The sequence below is a fragment of the Ictidomys tridecemlineatus genome, chromosome 1, assembly GCF_052094955.1.
Source record: "Ictidomys tridecemlineatus isolate mIctTri1 chromosome 1, mIctTri1.hap1, whole genome shotgun sequence".
Taxonomy (NCBI): domain Eukaryota; kingdom Metazoa; phylum Chordata; class Mammalia; order Rodentia; family Sciuridae; genus Ictidomys; species Ictidomys tridecemlineatus.
This window is the reverse complement of record NC_135477.1, coordinates 24,054,254-24,078,442: the sequence shown is the minus strand read 5'-3', so window position 1 is coordinate 24,078,442 and position 24,189 is coordinate 24,054,254. Positions and strand designations below refer to the sequence as shown.

General features: G+C 38.7%; 2 protein-coding genes across 2 annotated transcripts; one reads left to right on the top strand and one right to left on the bottom strand.

The window, feature by feature from the left end:
• Positions 1 to 704: 704 nt before the first annotated feature.
• Taf5 (TATA-box binding protein associated factor 5) lies at positions 705 to 17,518 on the top strand. Its single transcript, XM_005333605.5, has 11 exons — positions 705 to 1,305; positions 4,161 to 4,398; positions 7,835 to 8,150; positions 8,881 to 9,044; positions 9,154 to 9,289; positions 11,561 to 11,681; positions 12,320 to 12,449; positions 14,874 to 15,038; positions 15,823 to 16,000; positions 16,174 to 16,351; positions 16,450 to 17,518. Exons 1-11 carry the CDS (start codon positions 747 to 749, stop codon positions 16,665 to 16,667), a joined length of 2,403 nt encoding a protein of 800 aa, XP_005333662.2. The 5' UTR covers positions 705 to 746; the 3' UTR covers positions 16,668 to 17,518.
• On the bottom strand, positions 17,503 to 24,178 carry Atp5mk (ATP synthase membrane subunit k). The gene is made up of 4 exons (XM_005333604.5): positions 24,020 to 24,178; positions 19,577 to 19,672; positions 19,390 to 19,486; positions 17,503 to 17,609 (listed from the first exon to the last, which is right to left on the bottom strand). Exons 2-3 carry the CDS (start codon positions 19,661 to 19,663, stop codon positions 19,397 to 19,399), a joined length of 177 nt encoding a protein of 58 aa, XP_005333661.1. The 5' UTR covers positions 19,664 to 19,672; positions 24,020 to 24,178; the 3' UTR covers positions 17,503 to 17,609; positions 19,390 to 19,396.
• Positions 24,179 to 24,189: the final 11 nt, after the last annotated feature.

The following is a 24,189-nucleotide window of genomic DNA, read 5'->3' as shown; positions in this document are numbered from 1 at the left end:
GGATCCCTCAATTTTAAGGGTGAGAGTAAAGATCTGGATTCTTCCGCTTCTTCACGCTAGCAAGGGACCAAGACCCTGCCTAGTAGGGAATCAAAAATCTCACCTTGATGGGGGGGGGGGGAGGTGTGCACGCGGGTAATCCCAGCATTTTGGGAGGCTGAGACAGGAGGATCACGAGTTCAAAACCAGCCTCAGCAAGGGCAAGGCACTAAGCAACTCAGTGAGACCCTGTCTCTAAAAAAAATACAAAATAGGGCTGGGGATGTGGCTCAGTGGCCGAGTGCTCCGGAGTTCAATCGCGGTACCCACCCCCCCGCCTCCGGAACCAAAAAATCCTGAATTTCCATCTTCACACTTCCTTTTTCTTGTGTGATTTTGACAAGTTATTTAACCTCTTTGGGTTTCGGTTAAGCCATTCGTAAAGTCCACTGGGAAAATGGGGACAAGATTGCTGAATTAAATGACATATCATGTAAGATGTCTATCACAGTGCGTGTATATAGCTGGCCAGCAATAATTGGTAATTATTATCAAGCAAATGTAATAGGCGGTCACCAGCTCCCACTTCCTGCCTTCCCTTCACTCACTTTTGAAAGTAGCTCTCACGCCTATTCCTTTCCTCCTTCTCTTTCGCTCCTCCTCCTGCCGTAAATTGCCTACCACAGAGGTCGTGAAATGCTCCTCCCCGCCCTCCATGTGGCGAAAACGCAATCACGCTTGACGGCGCGAGGTGGCTCAGCCGCAAGATGGCGGCGCTGGCGGAGGAGCAGACGGAGGTGGCGGTCAAGCTAGAGCCTGAGGGACCGCCAACGCTGCTACCTCCACAGGCGGGCGACGGCGCAGGCGAGGGTAGCGGCGGCACTCTCAACAACGGCCCCAACGGCGGCAGTGGGAACGTTGCGGCATCGTCATCGGCTGGCGGGGATGGCGGGACCCCCAAGCCCGCGGTGGCTGTCTCTGCTGCTGCCCCGGCGGGGGCGGCCCCGGTGCCCGCCGCTGCTTCAGAGGCCGGCGCTCCCCACGACCGACAGACTCTGCTGGCGGTGTTGCAATTCCTACGGCAGAGTAACCTCCGCGAGGCCGAGGAGGCGCTGCGCCGTGAGGCCCGGCTGCTGGAAGAGGCAGTGGCGGGCTCCGGAACCCCGGGAGAGGTGGACGGTGCCGGCACTGAGGCGGCGAGCGCGCTTCTCAGCCGGGTCACGGCCTCTGCCCCCGGCTCTACGGCCTCCGATCCTCCCAGCACTGGTGCTTCAGGGGCCACAGTCGTCTCAGGATCAGCTTCAGGTTCTGTGGCTCCGGGGAAAGGTGAGCCGCGGTGTCCAGGGGAAGAAGGACCGGCTCAAAGGGGAGCAAGCCGGGAAGGCAGGGGCTGGCAGGCCTGCACCTCTGCGGGCTTGTTTTGAATTTCCTGGGCCCGCCTCTAGGGCCACATGCCCGCCCCTTTCTCCAGTGCGCCGGCTGCGCAGTCAAACCCTCTTCCTAGCTGTCAGTTCCAGCTAGAGGCTGAGCAGAGCTTATTGAGCAGCGGGATGCATGGGGAAGAGGGGCGCAGAAAGGCGGGGAGCTCAGATTTTTGATTTTCCTCTTATTGGACTTTTGAGCCTTGGGCAGGTCCGCACTAACACTATTTGTACAGTTCTCTACTATTGTTCTATAAGTACTTAAGTTATATATTTAAATTTTCCCAGTGGAACTGTGAGGTAGACATTACTTCCACTTTAGAGATGAGGAGGAAACAGATTTCTTGAGGACTTGCTTTGGACCACTAAGCCAGGGACTGATCGAACACAGTGTTGTCAGTATTACTCAAAATATGGGCCACTTACCACCAGTGTTAAATGTTTTGAGGATGCAAATTGTTAGGCATCAGTCCAGGCTCTGACTATCTAGAGGTGAAGTCTGTGAATCTGCAATAGTGCTTTTAAGGAGTATTAATGTATGGCAGAATTTGAGAGCCACAAATTCAGGAACAGGTGTGGGACAGACCTTTTTGTCCCTACTGGTTTTACTTGTGTGTTGCCTGTTCCTAAGGTTGAGTTTTTTCTATTCAATAGGTTATTATGAGGCTCAGATATATATGAAATGCCTAATTCTGAAAAGTTCATGCTTCTGTATTCATTCCTGACACTTGTGTCCCCCACTTTCTCTCAGCAACTGTTGTCACAAAGTCCATGCAGTGAAACTTTTATGGGATATAAGATGTCAAAGGTGATCAATAAATGTTGAATTAAATTATCCAGTTCAGCCCTCTCATAGCTAAGTTAATCAGTACTTAGGAGGCCTAATCTTTGCAGCATTGCCAAAAGTGAAGTTTGAATACATAGCATTTTAATCCATAAATAGAAATGTGCTAAAATGTGATTGAGAAGAATCTTTTTTAAAATAGTTTTTTAGTTGTCAATGGATCTTCTTTCTATCTATCTCTTTATATGTGGTGCTGAGGATCAAGCCCAGGGCCTCACACATACCAGGCAAGTGCTGTACCACTGAGCCGCAACTCCAGCCCCAGAGAAGAATCTTTTTTGGGGTAGGGTTACTGAGGTTTGAACCCAGGGCCTTAAGCATTGCTAGGGAAGCATTTTATCACTGAGCTACATCTCCAGCCTCCCTGTCCTTTATACACACACACACACACACACACACACACACACACACACACACGTGCACATACCACTGTTTCTTTCACGTTTTAATTTCAAGAAAGGATCTTGCTAAGACTTTGAACTTGTCATCCTCCTTCTCAGCTTCCTGAGTGAGATTGCAGGCATATTCTAACAGAAATCTTTTCTGAATACTGAATTTTGTGAATGAACTGTAAAACAAATCATATTGTTTGTTATATTGCTATTATCTCTTATCGCTTCAGAAGCCTTTTTACTTATTTTGGTTCTGAGGATTGGACTCAGGGACACTTTATTACTGTGCTACATCCCCAGCCCTTTTAAAAAATATTTTTAAGTTTTGAGACCAGGTCTTGCTAAGTTGCTTAGGGCCTTGCTAAGTCGTTTATTATCATTATTTTTTTGGTATTGAAGACTGAACCCAGGGACTCTTAACCACTGAGCCACAGCCCCAACCTTTTTTATTTTTAATTTTGAGACAGTGTCTCACTAAGTTTTTCAGGGCTTAAGTTGCTGAGGTTGGCCTCGGACTTGCTATCCTCCTGCCTCAGCATCTTGAATGGCTGGGATTGTAGGTGTGTGCCACCATGCCCAGCACTTCAGAAGCTTATTTTTAGATCTTAACTGAGAAACCAGGAAGGAGGAAAAGAAGCCATAAGAGTGATCCATAGCCGTGAACCCAGCAGTAGAGTGCTTGCTTAGCATGACTAAGGCCTTAGGTTCAAAACCCAGTATTGTCAGGTTTGATTGACAACTGTATCATTGTTTGGCATTGCTATGTTACTAAATACCCATGTTTTCTGCCTTGAAATAGTGGTTATGGAGGTTGCTTTAAGCTTATATAATTGAGTAACAACTCATCATCTTTTGGAGATAATAAAAGGCATCCTAAAATGCTGACATTTTACATGTGTACATATGAAAATAACACAAGATAGAAAGCATTGGGCTGGAGATATAGCCCAATTGGCAGAGTGTTTGCCTCACATTCACAAGGCCCTGGGTTCAATTCCCATCACCCCCCCAACCCTCCCCCTCCCACATGAGACAGAAAATGTTGCAGCAATGTCACAAATTATTTGGGTAGCTCAGAGAGTGGGAAATGTTTATAGCTAGTGGCTTGCTGGTGGGAGATGCCGTTTGCACTGAGCCTTGAGAGGAGATTAATAAACTGTTTGATTTGCATGTATTTATGTGTGTGGTGCTGGGGATTCAATCCAGGGCCTCATCCCTGCATATATGATCTTTTATACAATTTGTGTTTAAAAATAATATAATTCTAGGAAAAATATTGAATTTTTTGTTATTGATTTGAAAACTTATTTTAAGATGTGTACATGTGAAGGGGTTTTGGCCTGGGTAACTGAAACAAGTGCAAAATCCTATTAAAAGATTATGTGATTGGGTTGGGGAAGAGAGGTTGAGAGGAAAGGGACAAACTGAGAAACAGTTTACTTTTGAGCCATATCAAAACAGCAGTAGTCACATGGTACATATCAGATCATTTTCTTAAAAGTTGTCTTTCATTTTTTTAAACAGTTGGAAATGTAGCTGTGGAAGACCAGCCAGATGTCAGTGCTGTCTTGTCGGCCTACAACCAACAAGGAGACCCCACAATGTATGAAGAATACTATAGTGGACTGAAACACTTCATCGAATGTTCTCTGGACTGCCATCGGGCAGAATTATCCCAACTCTTTTATCCTCTGTTTGTACACATGTACTTGGAGCTAGTCTATAATCAACATGAGAATGAAGCAAAATCATTCTTTGAGAAGTATGTGGATTTTTACATATATTTTATTTATACACGCATACACACAACTGTAATCACACAAATGTAAAATTGCAATTCAGAAAGTACTTTGTGAATCTAGCATAGGATATTATTGAATTGGAGAAGTCAGGAGAAGCTTCCAGAGGAAGCCATACTTAAGGTGAGGTCTGAAGATTGCGTAGGAATTAACCAGATAAAGAAAAGAGGGGAAAACCATATATGAAAGCTCTGTGGCACAAGGGTCATGGTAGCTGCAAAGACTGAAAGAAGACTGTAGTAGTTGGAATAGAGAATGGGGTGGGTTATGATAAAATATGCAGCTGGAAAATTGGTTAGGGGCTAGAACAATAGGTTCTCAGACCATATTGAAATTCTGTCTGTCCTTAGAGCAGAAGAGAGTTGTATTGAGTAGGATTGGATTTGGCTGAGAGTCACTGAAAATAATGATGGTATAAATAAAATTTTTCTTTTTATCTTTATTCTAAGAGCAATAAGAAACTGAGAGATTAGACTGAAAACCCAAGAAGAGACTTAAATATAGATTTAAATATAGTCAAAGTTTATTTTTCATAAAGGAAGAAAAGTTCAGAACTGGTATTAAGGGTCCTTGATTATTGGGGATACAGGCTCCCTTGGCCTTATTGCTCTATCATTCTTGTCATGAAGCTTCCACCATGTGACATGATGGCTTTCTAGCTCTAAGTAGTCATATCTCTGTTATAGTCAGCAGGGAGGGCCACATTCTTCCTGGAAGATACACACATTTACAATTTTTCAGCCAGTGGTTATACTAGATACAAAGGAGGTAGGGAATGTGGTCTTAGGTGTCTATATGCCCAGCTAATATTCAGGTGTTTTGGATATTTGGGGGTAGTGAGGCATTTCTGCTATAGAAGTCATTGGAGGGCCATGTCATTATTAAATGTGCAACTTCAAGGATCTTTCTTGCATGGTATGGGGAACAGATGGTGAGGAGACTGACTATTGATTGATCAGTCTTAGAAATTTCTGAGTGGTTCTCATTAGGGCTGATATTCCTTCTTTCCCTAGGTCATTTGCCAATGCAAGGAGATGTTGTTTTTTGTTTTTGTTTGTTTTGGTGGTCATAGTGATTAGGGGAAGGAGCAAGGATACTGAATGTTCTAGGATAGGCAGGTAGCATACTTAAAGAATTGTCCTACCTCAAATGCTAATAGCATTTGAGAAACAGGACTAGATCATGGTTGTGGTAGTGGAGGTAAAGAGAAATAGATCAACTGATGAAACACTTGATGGATTGAATATGGAGATAAAGGAGATGGAAGTATCATTGATAATCCCAGGTCTCTGGCCCCCCAGATGCATAGGGATTCCCTTCAGCTGACATAGAAAACTCTGGAAGAGGACTTGGTTTATCAGGTGTGAGAATAGTCTTAGTTGCAATTCAGATATGCTCCAACTCATTTAAGTAACCTCCAAACCTTATCAATCAATAGTCACCTTTTCCCCTTCTTCCTGTTTTTCCCTTGTTATAAGAGCTTAGAGAAGTAAGGAATGGAATCATAAATTGGAGTTATGTGCAATATTGATGGATATGGATGTGATTGTAGGAGAATATAAAATTAATAAGAGAACTATGTCCAAGCCTCGGGGAGCTCTAGCATTTAATGGTCAAATATAAGATAAAGGCTAGTGAAAAAGGGAAGAAAATCAGGAGAGTGTTGAGCTGTAGAAGCCAAGGGAAAGCAGCATTTAATAGTTTGAATGAGAGCTCTTTAAGGCAAGTAATAGAGCTTGAAGCCAGGACTTGTCAGATAACACGGTAGTGATAGAGGAACAATAGAACTCTTATGTCATTGTATACATTTATTATAGTAGGATGCTTCAAAGAAAGTATAGAAATGCTCTGTAGCTTAGTATTCTTAAAAAAAATATTAAGGTTGACAATGACAAAACTTCTACTCTGGAAGCTAATTTCTCTTACAGTACTGTCATCAAAAAACCTCTTGTTAGCTGGGCACAGTGGCACCTTCATGTAATCCCAGTGGCTCTGAAGGCTGAGGCAGGAGGATCTTGAGTTCAAAGTTAGTCTCGGCAATGGCAAGGTACTAAGCAAGTCAGTGAGACCCTGTCTCTATATAAAATTCAAAAAAAAGGGCTGGGGATGTGGTTCAGTGATTGAGTACCTCTGAGTTCAATCCCTGGTACTCCCTCCGCCCCCCAAAAAAAATACCTCTTGCTCTTCCAGTCTCATGTTATAGCCATCTCCCCTCATAGGAAGATAGGAAGCTGAAATATCATAGAGGACTCTGTCTCTCAGACAGTTATGGACAAGCTCAGCCTTTGCCAGGACCCCACCATGCTCAGATGAAGGTAATAGGCAGTGATTGATATGAACCCCAAGAGGCTGAGATTTCTAGTTTCATTCAAATCTTAGAAACTGAGTTCATTTAATGATGAGTCTATATGGGTAACAAGTAATAGTTTAGGAATCCATTGATATTGTATCTCAGAGCTAGAACCCTATAACTTAAATCATTGTTTTCATTTTTGGTACTGAGAGTTGAACCCTGGGGCACTCTACCACTGAGCCACATCCCCAGTCCTTTTTATTTTGAGATAGGTAGACTTGCTAAGTTGCTGAGGCTGACCTTGAACTTGGAATTTTCCTGCCTCAGCCTCCAGAGATAGTCATTATTCTATAAATATTTTTCTTTAATGCTGCTCTTAGTGCCAAATATATATCTTTAATTTTACTTATTAGGAAAGTTAAGATTTGTTAAAAAAGAGAAGCACATTTAAATTTACTAATTGTTTGTAAGGCTGAAGGCTTTATTTAATTGCTTTTGGAATAGTAAATGGAAATGCTTATTGTTTGTTATCAATATTTGTTCTTTAGTAATAGTATTAAATATAAGTATTTAATAAATGTTTGATATTAAGAACATTGGGAATAATTAAAAATGGTGGATTTATGAGAATCCATGTATTGATTGTTGTTGAGGCTGTAATAGGTACATTGAATACACTCTATAACATTTTCTGCTTTTATATGTGTTTGGAATTTTTTATAATAAAGTTTTAAAATGTAGGGTTTAAAGAAAAAATAATTCAGCAAAGTAAGAGCTCTGACATTCTCAAATGTCTATCAAAGATGGTAAACAAAAGAAACTGTCTACCAGTGGTGGGTTTCTTATCTTTCATTCACTTATGATGTTTATTTCAAATTCTTCTCTTAAAAATGTTAATGATAAATTTCATTAGAGAATTAAATTGGTCATTTTTAGGACAAATTTAGAAACTGAATTATAGTGATTTTTAAATGAGTTACTTCTGGTCCTAAAGCTTAGTTCAGGGTTTTTTGAAAATATTCTGGGATGGTTTATAAATATATGGGGGAAAGGCAGATCCCTTGATGATTACATTGAAAAATGACTTTTTAAAATCACTGAAACAGGTTCCATGGAGATCAGGAATGTTATTACCAGGATGATCTACGAGTATTATCTAGTCTTACCAAAAAGGAACACATGAAAGGGAATGAAACCATGTTGGATTTTCGAACAAGTAAATTTGTTCTGCGTATTTCCCGTGACTCGTACCAACTCTTGAAGAGGCATCTTCAGGAGAAACAGAACAATCAGATATGGAACATAGTTCAGGAGCACCTCTACATTGACATCTTTGATGGGATGCCGCGTAGTAAGCAACAGATAGATGCGATGGTGGGAAGTTTGGCAGGAGAGGCTAAACGAGAGGCAAACAAATCAAAGGTATGGGAATAAACCTAAGAACTATATAATGCAGATTATGAAAAATCATAACATTTTCATCTACATAATTTATATTTTTTTGTAGCTAGTTTGAGAATAATTTTACACTGTATTTAAAATTTCATGCCCTAAGGACGGTGTATATATGTGAGGATTTGGGAATAATTGCATTAACAGAACCCTGACTACAGTGGCTGAAACAAGTAAGGGGTTTATCTTCAAGTGAAATGAAATGCAGAGGAAGGTCCTCTAGGACTGGCATGATAGCTTTACAATGCCATCAATGTCCCTGGCTCTTTCAAGTTTTTGGTCCACCACTTTTAGAATGTGACCTTCTTTGTGCTCACAAATGGCTGTTGCAGTGCCAGCATTGCAACTACTAGGAAGGAAAAGGGGAAAGGACAAAAGGCCGACTGAGTCTCCTTTTTTATCAAGGAGATAAACTTTTTTTTTTTGGTAAACCATACCAAATATACTCAGAATTATGTTATATGTCCATTCCTAATTGCAAGGGAGCCTGAGAACAGAAATGATTTAACTACTGCAATAAAATCAGGGTTCTGTTAGTAAAGAAAAAGGGGCATATGGCTATTGGTAAACAAATTCAGAACCCTGCCTTGGGGCATAAATTACTATATTGTAATTGTGATTCATCCTGTCAAAGATGTACAAAGAGTATATTAATGAACAAAAAATTAATTTAAAAAATGCCGGTTCTTTTGACTTGTAGGTATTTTTTGGTTTGTTAAAAGAACCAGAAATTGAGGTACCTTTGGATGATGAGGATGAGGAAGGAGAAAATGAAGAAGGAAAACCTAAAAAGAAGAAGCCTAAAAAAGATAGTATTGGATCCAAAAGCAAAAAACAAGATCCCAATGCTCCACCTCAAAACAGGTGAGGAAGAAACCTCAGCATTTGTATGGAGCTTTAAGATATGTTACACAGGATTCGAGTTTGTTAATATTCAAACAGTAATTCCCACTCTCCCCACTTACCCACACAGAATCCCTCTTCCCGAATTGAAAGATTCAGATAAGTTGGATAAGATAATGAATATGAAAGAAACCACCAAACGAGTGCGCCTTGGGCCAGACTGCTTACCCTCCATTTGTTTCTATACTTTCCTCAATGCTTACCAGGTTGGTAAAATAATTGGACAATATCTGCCTAGAGAGTCGTATAAAATGGTGATTTACCATTAGGAGAAATGTAAATGTGTTAACTAAAATGGAGTTTTGTCATTTAATTGTTGATATAATTTAAAGATGGGAAAAGAGAATTGGATGCTATAGAGAATAGATAGAAGGCCATGTTTAAAAGACCCTTGCTTATACTTGTCCCTCATTTCACTGATTAGAATTCTTCCAGCCTTTGACTGGTTCATCCCTATTGAATTTGGTGTAAAAATTCATATAAATTTAATATTTTTTTTTGGTTTGTTTTTGTTTTTTTGTGGTGCTGGGATTGAACCCAAGGCCTTGTACATGCGAGGCAAGCACTCTACCAACTGAGTTATATCTCCAACCCTAAACTTAATATTTTTTATTAAGCATTCTACATGTCTTGCCAGGGATGGTGGTGTACTTCCGTAATCCTAGCGACTGGGGAGGTTGAGGCAGGAGAATTTCAAGTTCCAAGGTCAGCCTCAGCAATTTAGCCAGGCTCTAAGCAATTTAATGAGAACCTGTCTCAAAAAGTAAAAAGGGATATGTTGCTTGAGATACTGGGCATATGAATTGTGATATCTGCAGCATTCTCTTCCTAATTGGGCTAAGCCAAATCAGGATAGGTTAGGTGGGCAGACTTGTGCATAATCTCTTAGAGAAAGCAGGCTAACTGGCCTTTTCCACTGGAGGTGGCCACCATGTTTCTTGAACATGAGATGGAGACATGTGGCCTGGATTCGTAGCTAATGAGAAATTGGAGTTGCCCCCCCAAACTCTAGAATGCATCCCCTCCTGTTTATGGGGCTTTCCCTGTGTTGTGAGCCTTAAGACTCCTCCACGACAAAACCCTGCAGGCCGGTAGAAGCTTGGTAGAAGAAGTTTAGTCCCCCTACCTTTAATTTAAACCAGGAACATGAGTAACTGTAAAATAGGAAGACACTTAAACTCAGAGAAATGAAATGACTAATTCAAGGTCACACATTGATAGGGATGGAATCCAGACTTCCTGATTTCCTTATTGACCTGCACTATCTTTCTTTTTTTTTTTTTTTAAGAGAGAGTGAGAGAGAGAGAGAGAGAGAGAGAGAGAGAGAGAGAGAGAGAGAGAGAGAATTTTTAATATTTATTTTTTAGTTCTCGGCAGACACAACATCTTTGTTGGTATGTGGTGCTGAGGATCGAACCCGGGCCTCACGCATGCCAGGCGAGCACGCTACCACTTGAGCCACATCCCCAGCCCCCTGCACTATCTTTCAAATCCCACATCACCTATTTTATGGATGAAACCATGGAGATATTGAAGAGTAGACTGAATAGTCACTGCCTGGTCCCTGGAGCCTGATGCATAACTCTTCTCTCAAATGATTACAGCTGGTTGCCCTAACCCTATAGAATGTAAGCCCCATTTTGTTGGGGACCATCTTGCCACCCCAAGGAGAAAACTACACAAGAATGAAACTGACAGAGATGACAGCTGAGTTGTGAGATGGAAAGAGCTGGAGATTGGATAGTGTCTTGAGTACCTGGATCTAATTATGCCTTAAGCTGGTGTAACTCTGGACATTTCCTTTATGTGGGCCCAGACCCCCCCCCCCCCAATGAAAGTTTGATATGGATTTTTGTCACCTGCAGCCAAAAGTGTCTTAATTAATCCATGCCATAAGTTGTATATTGTTCTCAAAAATAAATAAAAAATAAAAAAGGGCTGGGAATATAGCTTAGTGACAGAGGACCCCTGGGTTCAACCTCCAGTACAAACAAAACCAAAATAACAACAAAAAACCCTACGTATCTTAGTAGATACAATAAGCTACTGAGGATATATTCAGTAAACTACAAAAAACAACATTTGCTTCCTGTTATGTTCTCCATAGATAGAGGGCAAAAAGTGGGTAAATAATAACATGTTTTTCAAATAAGAGCTTTCAGACATGGGTTTTATAGGGGAATATAACCTCAAATGATCTTTTTAAAAAATTTTTTTTTAAAGAGAGAGAGAATTTTAATATTTATTTATTAGTTTTCGGTGGACACAACATCTTTGTTTGTATGTGGTGCTGAGGATCAAACCCGGGGCGCACACATGCCAGGCGAGCGCGCTACTGCTTGAGCCACATCCCCAGTCCCTCAGATGATCTTTTTATATGAGAAAAATAGCCATCATTATGAAGTCTCTAACATATGGTTGTATTTTTTTTCCTTTAAAAGAGTAGTATTTAGTCTAAAACTTCTTTTTATCGGCAGGGCCTCACTGCAGTGGATGTCACTGATGATTCTAGTCTGATTGCTGGAGGTTTTGCAGATTCAACAGTTAGAGTCTGGTCTGTGACACCCAAAAAGCTCCGTAGTGTCAAACAAGCATCAGGTAACTGAGATGACTTTTTGGGGTGTGAGCTTTCCATTAGTCTACGCCAGTCTTGATTCCATGGACTATACATAGGAGATACTGATTTTTTCAGAAATTCACTTAATTTCTTTAAAGATGCTAACATTTCCAGCAGTGAAAAAGCATCAGAATAGCTATTAGGAGACTGGGGTGGTAGTAGTCTTCTACTATTTAAAATCTTAAATAATAGTAGAATACTTTTTGTTTCAGCCATAAAATTGGGTGAAAAAGATCTAATAAGTTCAGAATTCCATTTTTAAAGGTTCTTTTTTTTTTTTTGGCTAAACTTAAATTATCTAACCATAGTAACACATTTAAAATTATTGTGTATTTACATAGTTTTCATTTTTGTAAAACATTGTGGTATAATGGAAAAACTTGAATTTCAATCTAGTTCCAATACTGAGTACCTGTGTGCACTCTAGCAAACCAACTGTTCTGAACCTCAGTTTCATCTTGTGCACACTGGGATGATATCACCTAATTTAGAGATGTTAGCACAGTGGTTGGTAATATAGGAAGAACTGTTCAAATGTTAGTTCTCCTGAACTATAATGTGATTGTCTTAAAATGTTTTGATTAATGTACTTTAAAAAAATATTTCTGGACCATTGTAGATCTTAACCTCATAGACAAAGAATCAGATGATGTCTTAGAAAGAATCATGGATGAGAAAACTGCAAGTGAGTTGAAGATTTTATATGGTCACAGTGGGCCTGTCTATGGAGCCAGCTTCAGTCCAGATAGGTAAAATACAAACAATAAAAATTAAATACTGCTATTCCATGTAGAGGTAATATAAAAATATCTGGAAGGTATTTATATTACCTCCATATTACAGAGGTAATATATCTGGAAGCATAGTACAAATGCCTGGAAAATTTTCTTAGAAAAATCTCATGGTTGCCTGTCATTCATAACCTTATTTTTAAAAACTTTATTTATTTATTCATTCATTCATTCATTCATATGTGGTGCTAAGGATCGAACCCAGGGCCTTGCATGTGTGAGGTGAGCGCTCTACCACTGAGCCATAACCCCAGACCTCATTTATAACCTTTTGTAATCTTGCCATTTGCTAATTCATTTTGGGGAACTGGTGTATAAGATAGCAACTTCATATATACCTCAATTTATAGACTTCAAGATGCCCAGTTCTGGGCTGGGTTTGTGGCTTGGTGATAGAGCACTTGCCTAGCATGTGTAAGGCACTGGGTTTGATTCTCAGTACCACATATAAATAAATGAAATAAATGTCCATCAATAACTAAAAAAATTTTTTTTTAAAAATATGCACAGTTCAGAGCTAACTGGGTTTTGAGAATCAGCTTTAGCTTTGTATAACCCTAAATAGGGGTTGAATTGCTTGAGTCCTTGCTTTGTGTCTGTTGGTACATAAAAAATAAATTCCTGATATTAATGGCATACTAACTATGAACTGGAACTTTATCTTTTGTATAATCAGAAGATAAAGAGGGCTGGGGTTGTGGCTCAGAGTTAGAGAGCTCATCTGGCATGTGTGAGGCATTGGGTTTGATCCTCAACACCACATAAAAATAATTAATAAATAAAATAAATATGTCCATCTACAACTAAAAAAAAAAGTACTAAAGACTGCCTTTTTTCTTTGTTTTTCCATATTTTTATTGGTGTACTATATTTATACATCATGTTTGGGATTTGTTGTTCAATACTGGAACATGCACAAAATATAACATATTATTTGGAAAAAAAAAAAAAGTACTAAGAAATCCAGGCACTGTTGTATGTGATGTGTACCTGTAATCCTAGCAACTCAGGAGGCTGAAGCAAGAGGATTGTGTGTGAGACTTGCCTCAGCAACTTAGTAAGACCATGTCAAAAATTAAGAAGATACTAAAAGGAAATATATAATTGCTATTGCTATTTTAGGTCTTCCCTTTAGCCATATGATTCCAAGGTATGTATGTAGTTATTTACCTGTTTTTTCATCATCTGTAATGTATAGTAATGGGTTGGGTATTTTATATTCATAAGACCATCTGTATCTTACTTATCTAGATAATAGCTTTCAGTCTATTAAGATTTTCCTCTTGAAATTTTTTTCCCCCGTGGTGCTGGGGATTGAACCCAGGGCCTGTACATGTGAGGCAAGGCAAGCACTCTACCAACTGAGTTATATATCCCAGCCCCTCCTCTATGAAACTTTTTGAATGAGTTTTTGTTGTGGTTGTTTGACAGATAATATATTATATATATATATTTTTTTAATTTATTTTTAGTTGTTGATAGACCTTTATTTTTTATAAGTGGTGTTGAGAATCGACCTTAGTGCCTTGCACATGCCAGGCAGGTGTGCTGCTGCTGAGCCACAGCCCCAGCCCCAGACAGATGATGATACATTTTTATTTGATTTCAGATTTAATTCTGATTTTAGTGAAAACTGTCAGGTTTTGTATTTATCCTTGTAGAGTATTATTACCATGTTTGTAGTCTGCCTACTGCTCATAAAAGCCTTTTTTTTTTTTTTTTTTGCAGTGGTGGGTGCTGGAGATTAAACCCAGGGCTTTACATACATGCAAAGCACATGCTATACTGCTGAGCTGCACTTCCAATCCCCTCTTTAATTCTTAAACAATTTATATAAAATAGGAAAATAGCATCTCTATTTTAGAGCCAAAAATTGTTGAGTTTTACATGGCAGCCCATTTCTTTTTTTTTTTTTTAATATTTATTTTTTACTTCTTGGCGGACACAACATCTTTGTTGGTATGTGGTGCTAAGGATCGAACCTGGGCCGCACGCATGCCAGGCGAGCACACTACCGCTTGAGCCACATCCCCAGCCCAAAGCCAGCAGCACATTTCTTAAACTTTCCCAATTAAGCTTATTTGACTATACATTTTATTACCCAACATTTTTTTTTCTAAAGAACTGACATTTATCCTTTTATTTTGAAATAATCTCATTCAGTAGGTGTTCACTGTAAGTAATGTCAAGGCTAACATTTGGTTTTAACAATAGTTTAGTACTTTCAGCTTTTGGTATCTGTGAATTCCATGTATAAATTGAGAGTAATGTAACATGTTAATAAGTTATATTTAATGTTCAAATGTAAGGAAAATCTGGGCAGGTAACCAAATGTTATTTTGGGAATATAATCTGGGAATGTACCAATTTTTCTTCTCTCAGGAACTACCTGCTTTCCTCTTCAGAGGATGGAACTGTTAGATTGTGGAGCCTTCAAACGTTTACTTGCTTGGTGGGATATAAAGGACACAACTATCCAGTATGGGACACACAGTTTTCTCCATATGGATATTATTTTGTATCAGGGGGCCACGACCGAGTAGCTCGGTAAGAACATGGTAATCTTGTGATTGTGTTTATTCAGTGAACATACTGGTTTCTTGTTGAGCATTACCAACTTCATCCAAACTAATTTTCACTTCCATTATTTAAGAAAAAACAACTTTTGGAGAACATCTGAATTTATAGCTATTATTTGAAAATGAATTTGGGACAGGAGTTACCATATCAATATGTCTATACCAAGAGTCCTGCTTTTTTAAAGTTAGCTTATAAAATCTCCCCCATTAGATGATTATTTCTTCCATTACCACTTTGAGTAGCTTTGTTTCCCTCTCATTGTCTCTTTAAAAGTTCCAGATGAGGTAGCTCAGGTTAGAAGCTAATTATATGGTACACAAAACTAGGGGAAAATATATTTTAATGGTTTAGACTAAACTAGTAGTGAAGAGGAGAAAGGGGCAATATAGAATATTAAATACAGAAAGTATATAAAATTAAAGAATTATGAGGGGCTGGGGATGTGGCTCAAGCAGTAGCGCGCTCGCCTGGCATATGTTCGGCCTGGGTTCGATCCTCAGCACCACATTCAAAGATGTTGTGTCTGCCAGAAACTAAAAAATAAATATTAAAATTCTCTCTCTCTCTCTGAAAAAAAGAAAAAAAATTATGAAAGCTAGATTTGTACCAGATCAATTCTTTTTCTAAAGAATGTCTCAGTCATTCCATCTTCTTCCATATAATTGGCTGGCTTAATGGGAACCCATCTATTTTGGCATTTTACAGTTATAACTCCTAATTATCATCTTTTATATTTCATAACTTTTAAAAGGCTCTGGGCTACAGACCATTATCAGCCTTTAAGGATATTTGCTGGTCATCTTGCTGATGTGAATTGTACCAGATTTCATCCAAATTCAAATTATGTTGCTACGGGCTCAGCAGACAGAACTGTGCGGCTCTGGGATGTCCTGAATGGTAATTGTGTAAGGATCTTCACTGGACACAAGGTATTTTATATAAAACTTCATTATTCCAGCACTTTCCAGATAAATTTTTTTAAACTAACCAGTGACTCATACATTTTAAAGATAACATTCATACCACTAAACTAAAATTCTAACTTTGTCTTATTTCCTTAGATATATTTAACTCCGATACTTTCCATGGAATTCTTTTCTAGGGACCAATTCATTCCTTGACATTTTCTCCCAATGGGAGATTCCTGGCTACAGGAGCAACTGATGGCAGAGTACTCCTTTGGGATATTGGACATGGTTTGATGGTTGGAGAATTAAAAGGCCACACTGACACAGTCTGTTCACTTAGGTTTAGTAGAGATGGTGAAATTTTGGCATCAGGTAATGGCTTTGTGGCAAACACATAAAATATATACAGCAAAATGTCAGAATTTAAATATGACTGATGCAACTAATGGTTTCCTTTGACTTCCCCTTAGGTTCAATGGATAATACAGTTCGGTTATGGGATGCCATCAAAGCATTTGAAGATTTAGAGACTGATGACTTTACTACAGCCACTGGGCATATAAATTTACCTGAGAATTCACAGGAGTTATTATTGGGTACATATATGACCAAATCAACACCAGTTGTACACCTCCATTTTACTCGAAGAAATTTGGTTCTAGCTGCAGGAGCTTATAGTCCGCAATAAACCATCGGTATTAAAGACCTTCTGGAAGCTACTGTTTGAAAAAGGGAGACTAAAAAGCAAATACCTCAGTGATTAATATTTAAGCTACAAAGAATGTTTTTGTCTATATGGATCTGGAAGTATGCTGCTTAGAAAATCTGAACAGGACAGTTCCACGTTTCTACAGCAACCACATTTAACTAATTTCCGTTAGTTGAATAAGAGAGATACTATGTTCGTGGAGGGGACATTTATGGTGCTTTGGATTGTGTGGAAACTATGCATTTTCTGTTCAAATGCTACTTTAATTTATTATGTTTAGAAAAAAATTTGATCTTAAAAATTCATCCTGCTTCAAGATTCAAATTAAGAAATATAATACTGTCTTGAATTTTAGCTGAAGAATTCTATGAGCATGTATGTTTCTGCTGTAAAAATGAAGTTACTGTATGGCACTCAAGTACTATGTTAAATGACCCACTAACATTTTTCTTGGCCCATGATTAGTGGAATTTATGTAACTGGGTAGGGTGAACTATAATTCCTTCCTAAGATATAGATGAAGTACAACCACCCACTAACATCTCAATTTATACCTTTTGAGTTTTGAGTGCACCAAAACACTCTAAAAACAGGTGAAGAGATTTAGCTATCATGTTCTACTTCAGCTAAAATGGCTACATATACAACCTAGTACACTTGAAGTCAGACAGACATTTCAGTTGCTTACCTCCAGTACTGAGCCTTGCTTTGGAAAACTAAAAGATTTAGACCAAGTCACTGCCAGTTTTTGCCTTTGTTGCATTTTGTACAGTTTTTATATTTTTGATATCTCTTGTAAATAAAGACAACCAGCTTTTCCAGGTTCATAATTTATTGTACAAATTGAATATTACATGATGAGTTGACATTAGCTTCTCCAGGGATGGGAACTTAACAGATGAGGTCACACATTTTAGAATCCTATAAACAAAGCAAAGACAATTTTGACATAAATGTGTTCCAATACTACTTTTAAGTAATTACAAAATAGGACTTTTTTTTTTTTTTTTTTTAAAGAGAGAGAGAAAATTTATTTATTTATTTATTTACTTTTTGGCGGACACAACATCTCTGTTGGTATGTGGTGCTGAGGATCGAACCCCGGCCGCATGCATGCCAGGCGAGCGCGCTACCGCTTGAGCCACATCCCCAGCCCCAAAATAGGACTATTTAAATCCCCAGAAACTGAATGTAAATTTATCAGATTCTTTTTAATTTTTTTTTTAAGTTGTAGACAGACACAATACCTTTACTTATTGTATAGTGCTGAGAATCAAATCCAGTGCCTCACACATGCTAGGCAAGTGCTCTACCACTGAGCCACAAACAGCCCTCATCAGATTCTCAAACAGGTAAGGCCTAAACAAGGTGTTGCTCAGATTGATGCATTTTAACCTAATACTCCACCTTTGAAGAACTGCCAACAAATTTAGTATGATCTTAAAGGCAAACTACTCCAATAGTCAAGTATATAAAGTAACATTTTAAGTAGCAGAAAGGAGATATCCATCTGTTATTTAAAATTTGAAGCATAAGTTTACATTTTTTTTTTTTTAATGAGGCTACTACCACTTTCCCCAAATTAGGAGTTAACTTGCATAGGAAATTGGGCAAAATACTACCTCTTTGTAAAGAAGAAGTCATGGATCATTCTGGAATATGCAATCCCTAAGGTCAACAATTTTGACTGGAAAAATTTCACAGAAGAAAATCTCTGAAGGAGAACTATATTAGATAAAGATGTGGATTTGGGGATTCCTGAATATTACCTGCCACTAACGCCACAGATAGTTACTCATTTAAGAATGCGCAAGTGAGAGACTGGGGATATAGCTCAGTTGGTACAGTATGTGCCTTGCATGCACAAGACCCTGGGTTCAATTCCCAGCACCATACATATAAAGGAAGAATGGGCAAATGGAGTCTGAGGAGAAAAGAAATAAACTTTATGGAGGTTCAGGGAAAAGACAATTCATTATTTGAAAACTGAAACTAGCAAAGAAACTACTGAAAAGAGCATACATAACTGTATACAAAAGGTCAGTTAAGGTTAGGGGAGCAGCTTAAGTGGCAAGAGTGCTTGCCCAGGCTGTACAAGGCCTTGGGTTTAATTCCTAGCACTGCCAAAAAAAGTATTATGTAAAGAGCATATGCAAGTTGTCTAACAAATAAGGACAAAAACAATTTTAAGAAAAATACAAATAGTAAAAAGGGACACAAGTTTATTTTACTCATCAAATTTGCAAAAATTAGAAACAAGACTTCACACTGGATAGACAAGACATACCCTTACAAAGTTGGTACCCCATAATCTTTGGGAAAGCACTTCAGCCTAAGGAAACATTCATAGATATAGACTATACTTCATGCTCAGAAACATTCATTGTAATATTTATCTTCAAAAAATTCCAGATTTTTTTATGTGAAGTATAGTTCCTATGTCAATGAACATGTGCATTCAAATCATAAGAAAATAGTTATAAAATTAAAGACACGCCCGAAACTACTGGAAATGAAATAAAATATCTTTTTTAAAAAGTTAAAAAGAACAAAAATAGATAAATAAGATGGGCAAATTTTTGCTTGCTTGCTTACATGCAATAATATTTGCAAAAAATGACAATAGTTTACTTTTATAGTTGGGGAGGGAGGCCCCTAACATCAAAGTGGCTTAGTTATGGACTTGGAAATGTCAACTTACCATTTATTTATGTTGCTTTCACAGCTGGAGTTTTTTTAGATCTTAGCTTGAAGTATAAGACAGCCAAAGCAATGCCTCCATATGTAGCCAGTACACACTGAAAAAGAAAGAAAAATATAAATAAAAGTTACTGTTATATCCATATGATTGAAAAATACAACTCCTTAAAGATATCATTAATACTTACATTCATTCTACCAGTGAGAGTATAAGAGTTGAAATATTTTTTAATACCAGTGAACTGGAATTGGGCATCATTTTCTGGACCTGCCATTATTTCAATCTTAAAAAAAAAAGAAAGCAACAATAAATTGGTTTTGAAGAAATTTAAAATAAAATAGGATTTTTTCTTAGTTAAAAAACTCTAAAGTCAGTGCAAATAACTATTGTGGTAAAATTTCATCTATGTTTCATCCAACACAGGAGTAGCAAAAATGGTGACAAAAGCCTTGCCAGTTAAGAGGAGCTTTTGGAAGTAGGACTTCATCTTGACTGCTTTCTTTAAAAAAAAAAAAAAGTTGTAGATGGACACAATACCTTTATTTAATTTATATGTGGTGCTGACGATTTAACCTAGTGCATAACATGTGTAGGCAAGAGCTCTCTTACTGAGCTACAACACCAGCCCCTTGATTATAATTTCATAAACACCCCAGAATATGTCACATCACACAGCATAGAAAAAGAACACAGTAGTCACTAAGTTCACCCTGAACCAGTATAGCTTAACATTTTTAATTCCAGGTTTTAGTCACATTAGTATACTGTATATTGAATTAACCAGTTTTAAGATTAGTTGAAAGTTGGAGCCTATGATACTTTCAAATTTTCTCAGAGAGGTGAACACCAATTAGCTTAACTCTCAGCTCCCTATTATAAGTCACTTAGGACTTCCAAGGGAGGGTAGACAAGGTATCATCTACTAAAAGGAGTTGATACTAGCCACTGAAGATGGTGGGAAAGCTGAAATTCTTAACTTCTTATTCCAAAATAGATAAAGGATGTTGAAATGAACAGTGAAACCAAAAAGTCCAGGAAAAAAACCTGGGCAAACATTTTTATCTTAGGAAAGGAAAAATATAGGGCTGGGGATATATAGCTCAGTTGGTAGAATGCTTGCCTTACATGCACAAGGCCCCAAGTTCAATCCCCAGCACCAAAAATAAACAAACAAAACAAAACAAAAAAAGGAAAACTGCTAGACATAAAATAGAATTTTGCAAAAAAAAAAAATATATATATATAAGCTTGCTTAGAGTGTAAACTGGTACAACTTTCCTAAAGCACAACTTGTAGTATCAATTATTTGTATACTCTTCCATTTAGCTAGTTCATTTTTCCTCTAGGAATTTCTTTTTACAGAAATATTATTCCTGTTTCAGCTTCCTGAGTAGTTGGTATGACAGATGTGTGTCACCATGCCAGGAGGCTGAAACAGGAGGATGTGAGTTTGAGGCCATTCTGGGAAACATAGCAAGACCCAATTAAAAAAAAAAAATACTGTAGCCAGGCGTGGGGGCACATGCCAGTAATCCCAACAGCTTGGGAAGCTTAGGAAGGAGGATCATGAGTTCAAAGCCAGCTTCAGCAAAAGTAGGGCATAAGCAACTCAGTGAGACCCTGTCTCTAAATAAAATACAAAATAGGGCTGGGGATGTGGCTCAGTGGTCAAGTGTCCCTGAGTTCATCCCTGGTACCAAAAACAAACAAACAAACAAAATACCTGTTATGAATGGAAAAACTGAAAAGTTCATCAGGATTCTGTTGGAGGAAATAATAATGTGCATAGAACTTTGTGTATCGATGTGGAAAGAGGTTCCCAGGTAATGTTAAAAAAAAAAATCCAATTTCTGGATCTTGGGAGCATATCAATGGTTCTCAAAGTGTAGTCTAGACCACTAAGAAGAATCAGCATGACTGGAAACTTATTAGAAATGCCAATTCCCAGATTCCACCATAGACCTATTGAATTAGAAACTCTAGGGCCTAGCAATCTGTTTGAACAAGGCCACTGATAATTCTAATGAACACTGAATTAATGGAAACAGAAAATCAAATGTAATTATATATACCCCCCCCAAAAAAAATGCCACCAAGACATATTTAGGTGGGCATGGTGGCACACATCCATAATCCCAGTGATTCGGGAGGCTGTGGTGGGAGGATTGCAAGTTCAAAACCAGTCTCAGCAACTTAACAAGGCCCTAAACAATTTAGGAGACCCTGTCTCAAAATAAAAAGGGCTGGAGATATGACTCAGTGGTTGAATACCCCTGGGTTCAATCTCTAGTACCCCCCCACCCCCGCCCAAAAAAAAAAAAAAAAAGATATGTTCAAAAGGTCACCATAAATATCAGAATATCAGTTGGAAATTCATGTGTGACCACCTATCTACCACAACTTGGCACACTGTGAGTTCACTGGCAACAGTGATCTCTGGTGGAGATTGGTAAGCAGTGGCAATGACTCAGTTAGGTCTTGAAATGGAAGAGGGAGTTGTTGCTATGGAAACTGTTGAACATTCAAAGGCCTGCAGGAGCATTCACTTGCAAAGAATTGGCAATGAAAATTTGAGACCTTAATTTGAAAACTGATTTAGAAAGGTTCTTGGATCAATGAAGAAAATCCAAACTTTTTTAGATTCCTTCACAGGCCTTGACCAGTTTAACCCCATTAGGAAAGACTCCATTAAAAGAAAGCTTTATCTCAGTTACCTAGGAGGCTGAAGCAGGTAAACTGCAAGTTCAAGGCCAGTCTCAGCAACTTAGCAAGACCCCAACTCAAAATAAAAAGGGGACTGGGCGACTTGGGTTGTAGTTCAGTGGAAGAGCACTTGCCTGGCATGTGTGAGGCCTGGGTTTGATCCTCAGCACCACATATAAATAAATAAAGTAAAAAATCCATTAGCAACTAAAAATTTTTTTTTTTAAAAGTGTGTGTGGGGGACTGGGATGTAGCTCAGTGATGAGCATTCTTGGGTTCAATTCTCAGTACCAAACAAACAAAAAACCCTTTATGATGTATTTTCATATCAACTGTTTCATTTTACTAAACCTACTATAGGCCAATTTTTCATTCATTCCATGATACTTTTAAAAAAATTATGGGATGATGTCTTATTTTTGGTACCAGGGATTGAACCCAGGGGTGCTTTATCACTGAGTGGCATCCCCAGTCCTTTTTTATATTTTAGAGACAGGGCCTCACTAAATTGTGGAGGCTGGCTTTGAACTTACAATTCTCCTTCCCTAGCCTACCACGCAGCTGGGATTACAGGCAGGCGCCACCAGGTCTAGTCTGATGTCGGTTCTTGAGAAACCCTATAGAAAACATGCCTTAACTTCGTCAACTCATTAACTGATAACTCCTATTACCTCGTGTCTAACAAAACTTTTTAGGAGGGAGTGGTGTCCAACTGAAACAATATTATGATGCTTTAAATTTCACTCTAATTTACACAACATAGAAGGCTGATGTTCGATATTTCTCAAAACAACTTTGATCCTAGGAAAGGGCATGGTATAGGAACTGAAATTTAGAGTGTCTTAAAGGTCAACTCAGAAAAGGTTGAGACAGATGGGCAGTGGAAATGTTGCTGGTGTGATAAACAATGGATGTAAGCCTCAAAACATCTAAGGTCTGCACCTTTCAACAAAGGGCAAGTTATTTTAGGGCAAAGTTCAGGAACCCTCATGTTGGAGTACCCTTTATGGAATAATTGAACTGAAATTTGCTTTTGTCTTTGTCACACCTAAGTTTAGAAAGCTATGTAAATGAAGGAGAAAATCAACTAACAATCCTTGTGAACTTGAGATTTAATGTTAAACGCTGCTTATAGGAAGGTCTAAGTAGATGAATCTCCTTATTTATTTCTAATTAAGCCACTAACCAGTATTAAATATAACCAATCCTTTCAAGCCTGTCTCTGCCTATAAAATGGTCATTTCATTAAAAGCCTAAAATGACCAGTTGCCCTTGCTTTTTCTCTGTTCTTCGATATTGCTATTCTGTTGTCTGATTGGATATCCACCTGGAGTGATGAGTTCATCACTTAGGAGTAAAACCAAACACAAGAGAGAGCTATAGCTCTCCTCTCTGGAAGGCCTTTCGCTGTTCCTACACACACTGAAATCTAACTTGCTTATCGTGTGCAGGCCTGGAGAAAAAAGCAAGGGCCAGGCCACACTAGCTCTCGCTCTGACAAAGGTTGCCGCACAACTAAAGGAGGCTTGGTTGCCAATTTCTTAATCAAAACTTAGTGTCAACAAACATCCACAGCCATACAGGCGAAAAGAGAGATGGGGTCAGAAGTCCGAGTCCTCATTCAATTTTTATCCGTGGGTGACCTTGGGAGACTTCTGCGACGGGTCTCATCTTTTCCCACTAGAAAAAGCAATTTAAGAGTCTTCGGAAAGCGACTGAGCCTAATCGCTGCTCTCTGAGGTTTCCTAGCTGCTGCAGGAGCCTTTAGGCCTCGATCCTCATTTTCTCTAGCCCCTTTTCCATTCCCCACAGTTCTCGACTCCCAAAGAGAAGACCTCGTGGAGTTCCCGAATCAGAAACGGTCAGTCTACCTCAGCTCCACAAAGCTGAGGTACTAGGTCCGGGCCAGGGAGCCCTCCTGACTTACCTTGTTAAAGCCACAAATTCGACAGCCGACGTCCTTCAACTTACACAGCTATCTCCTGGACCTAGCCGGAAGAAGCCACCTCCTCCGTTCGATTTTAACGGGCCACAGCGATTCAGCCTTCTGCATCGATTGGCGAGGGCTCCAAGTCCCGCCCTTCCGCTTCCTGTCTA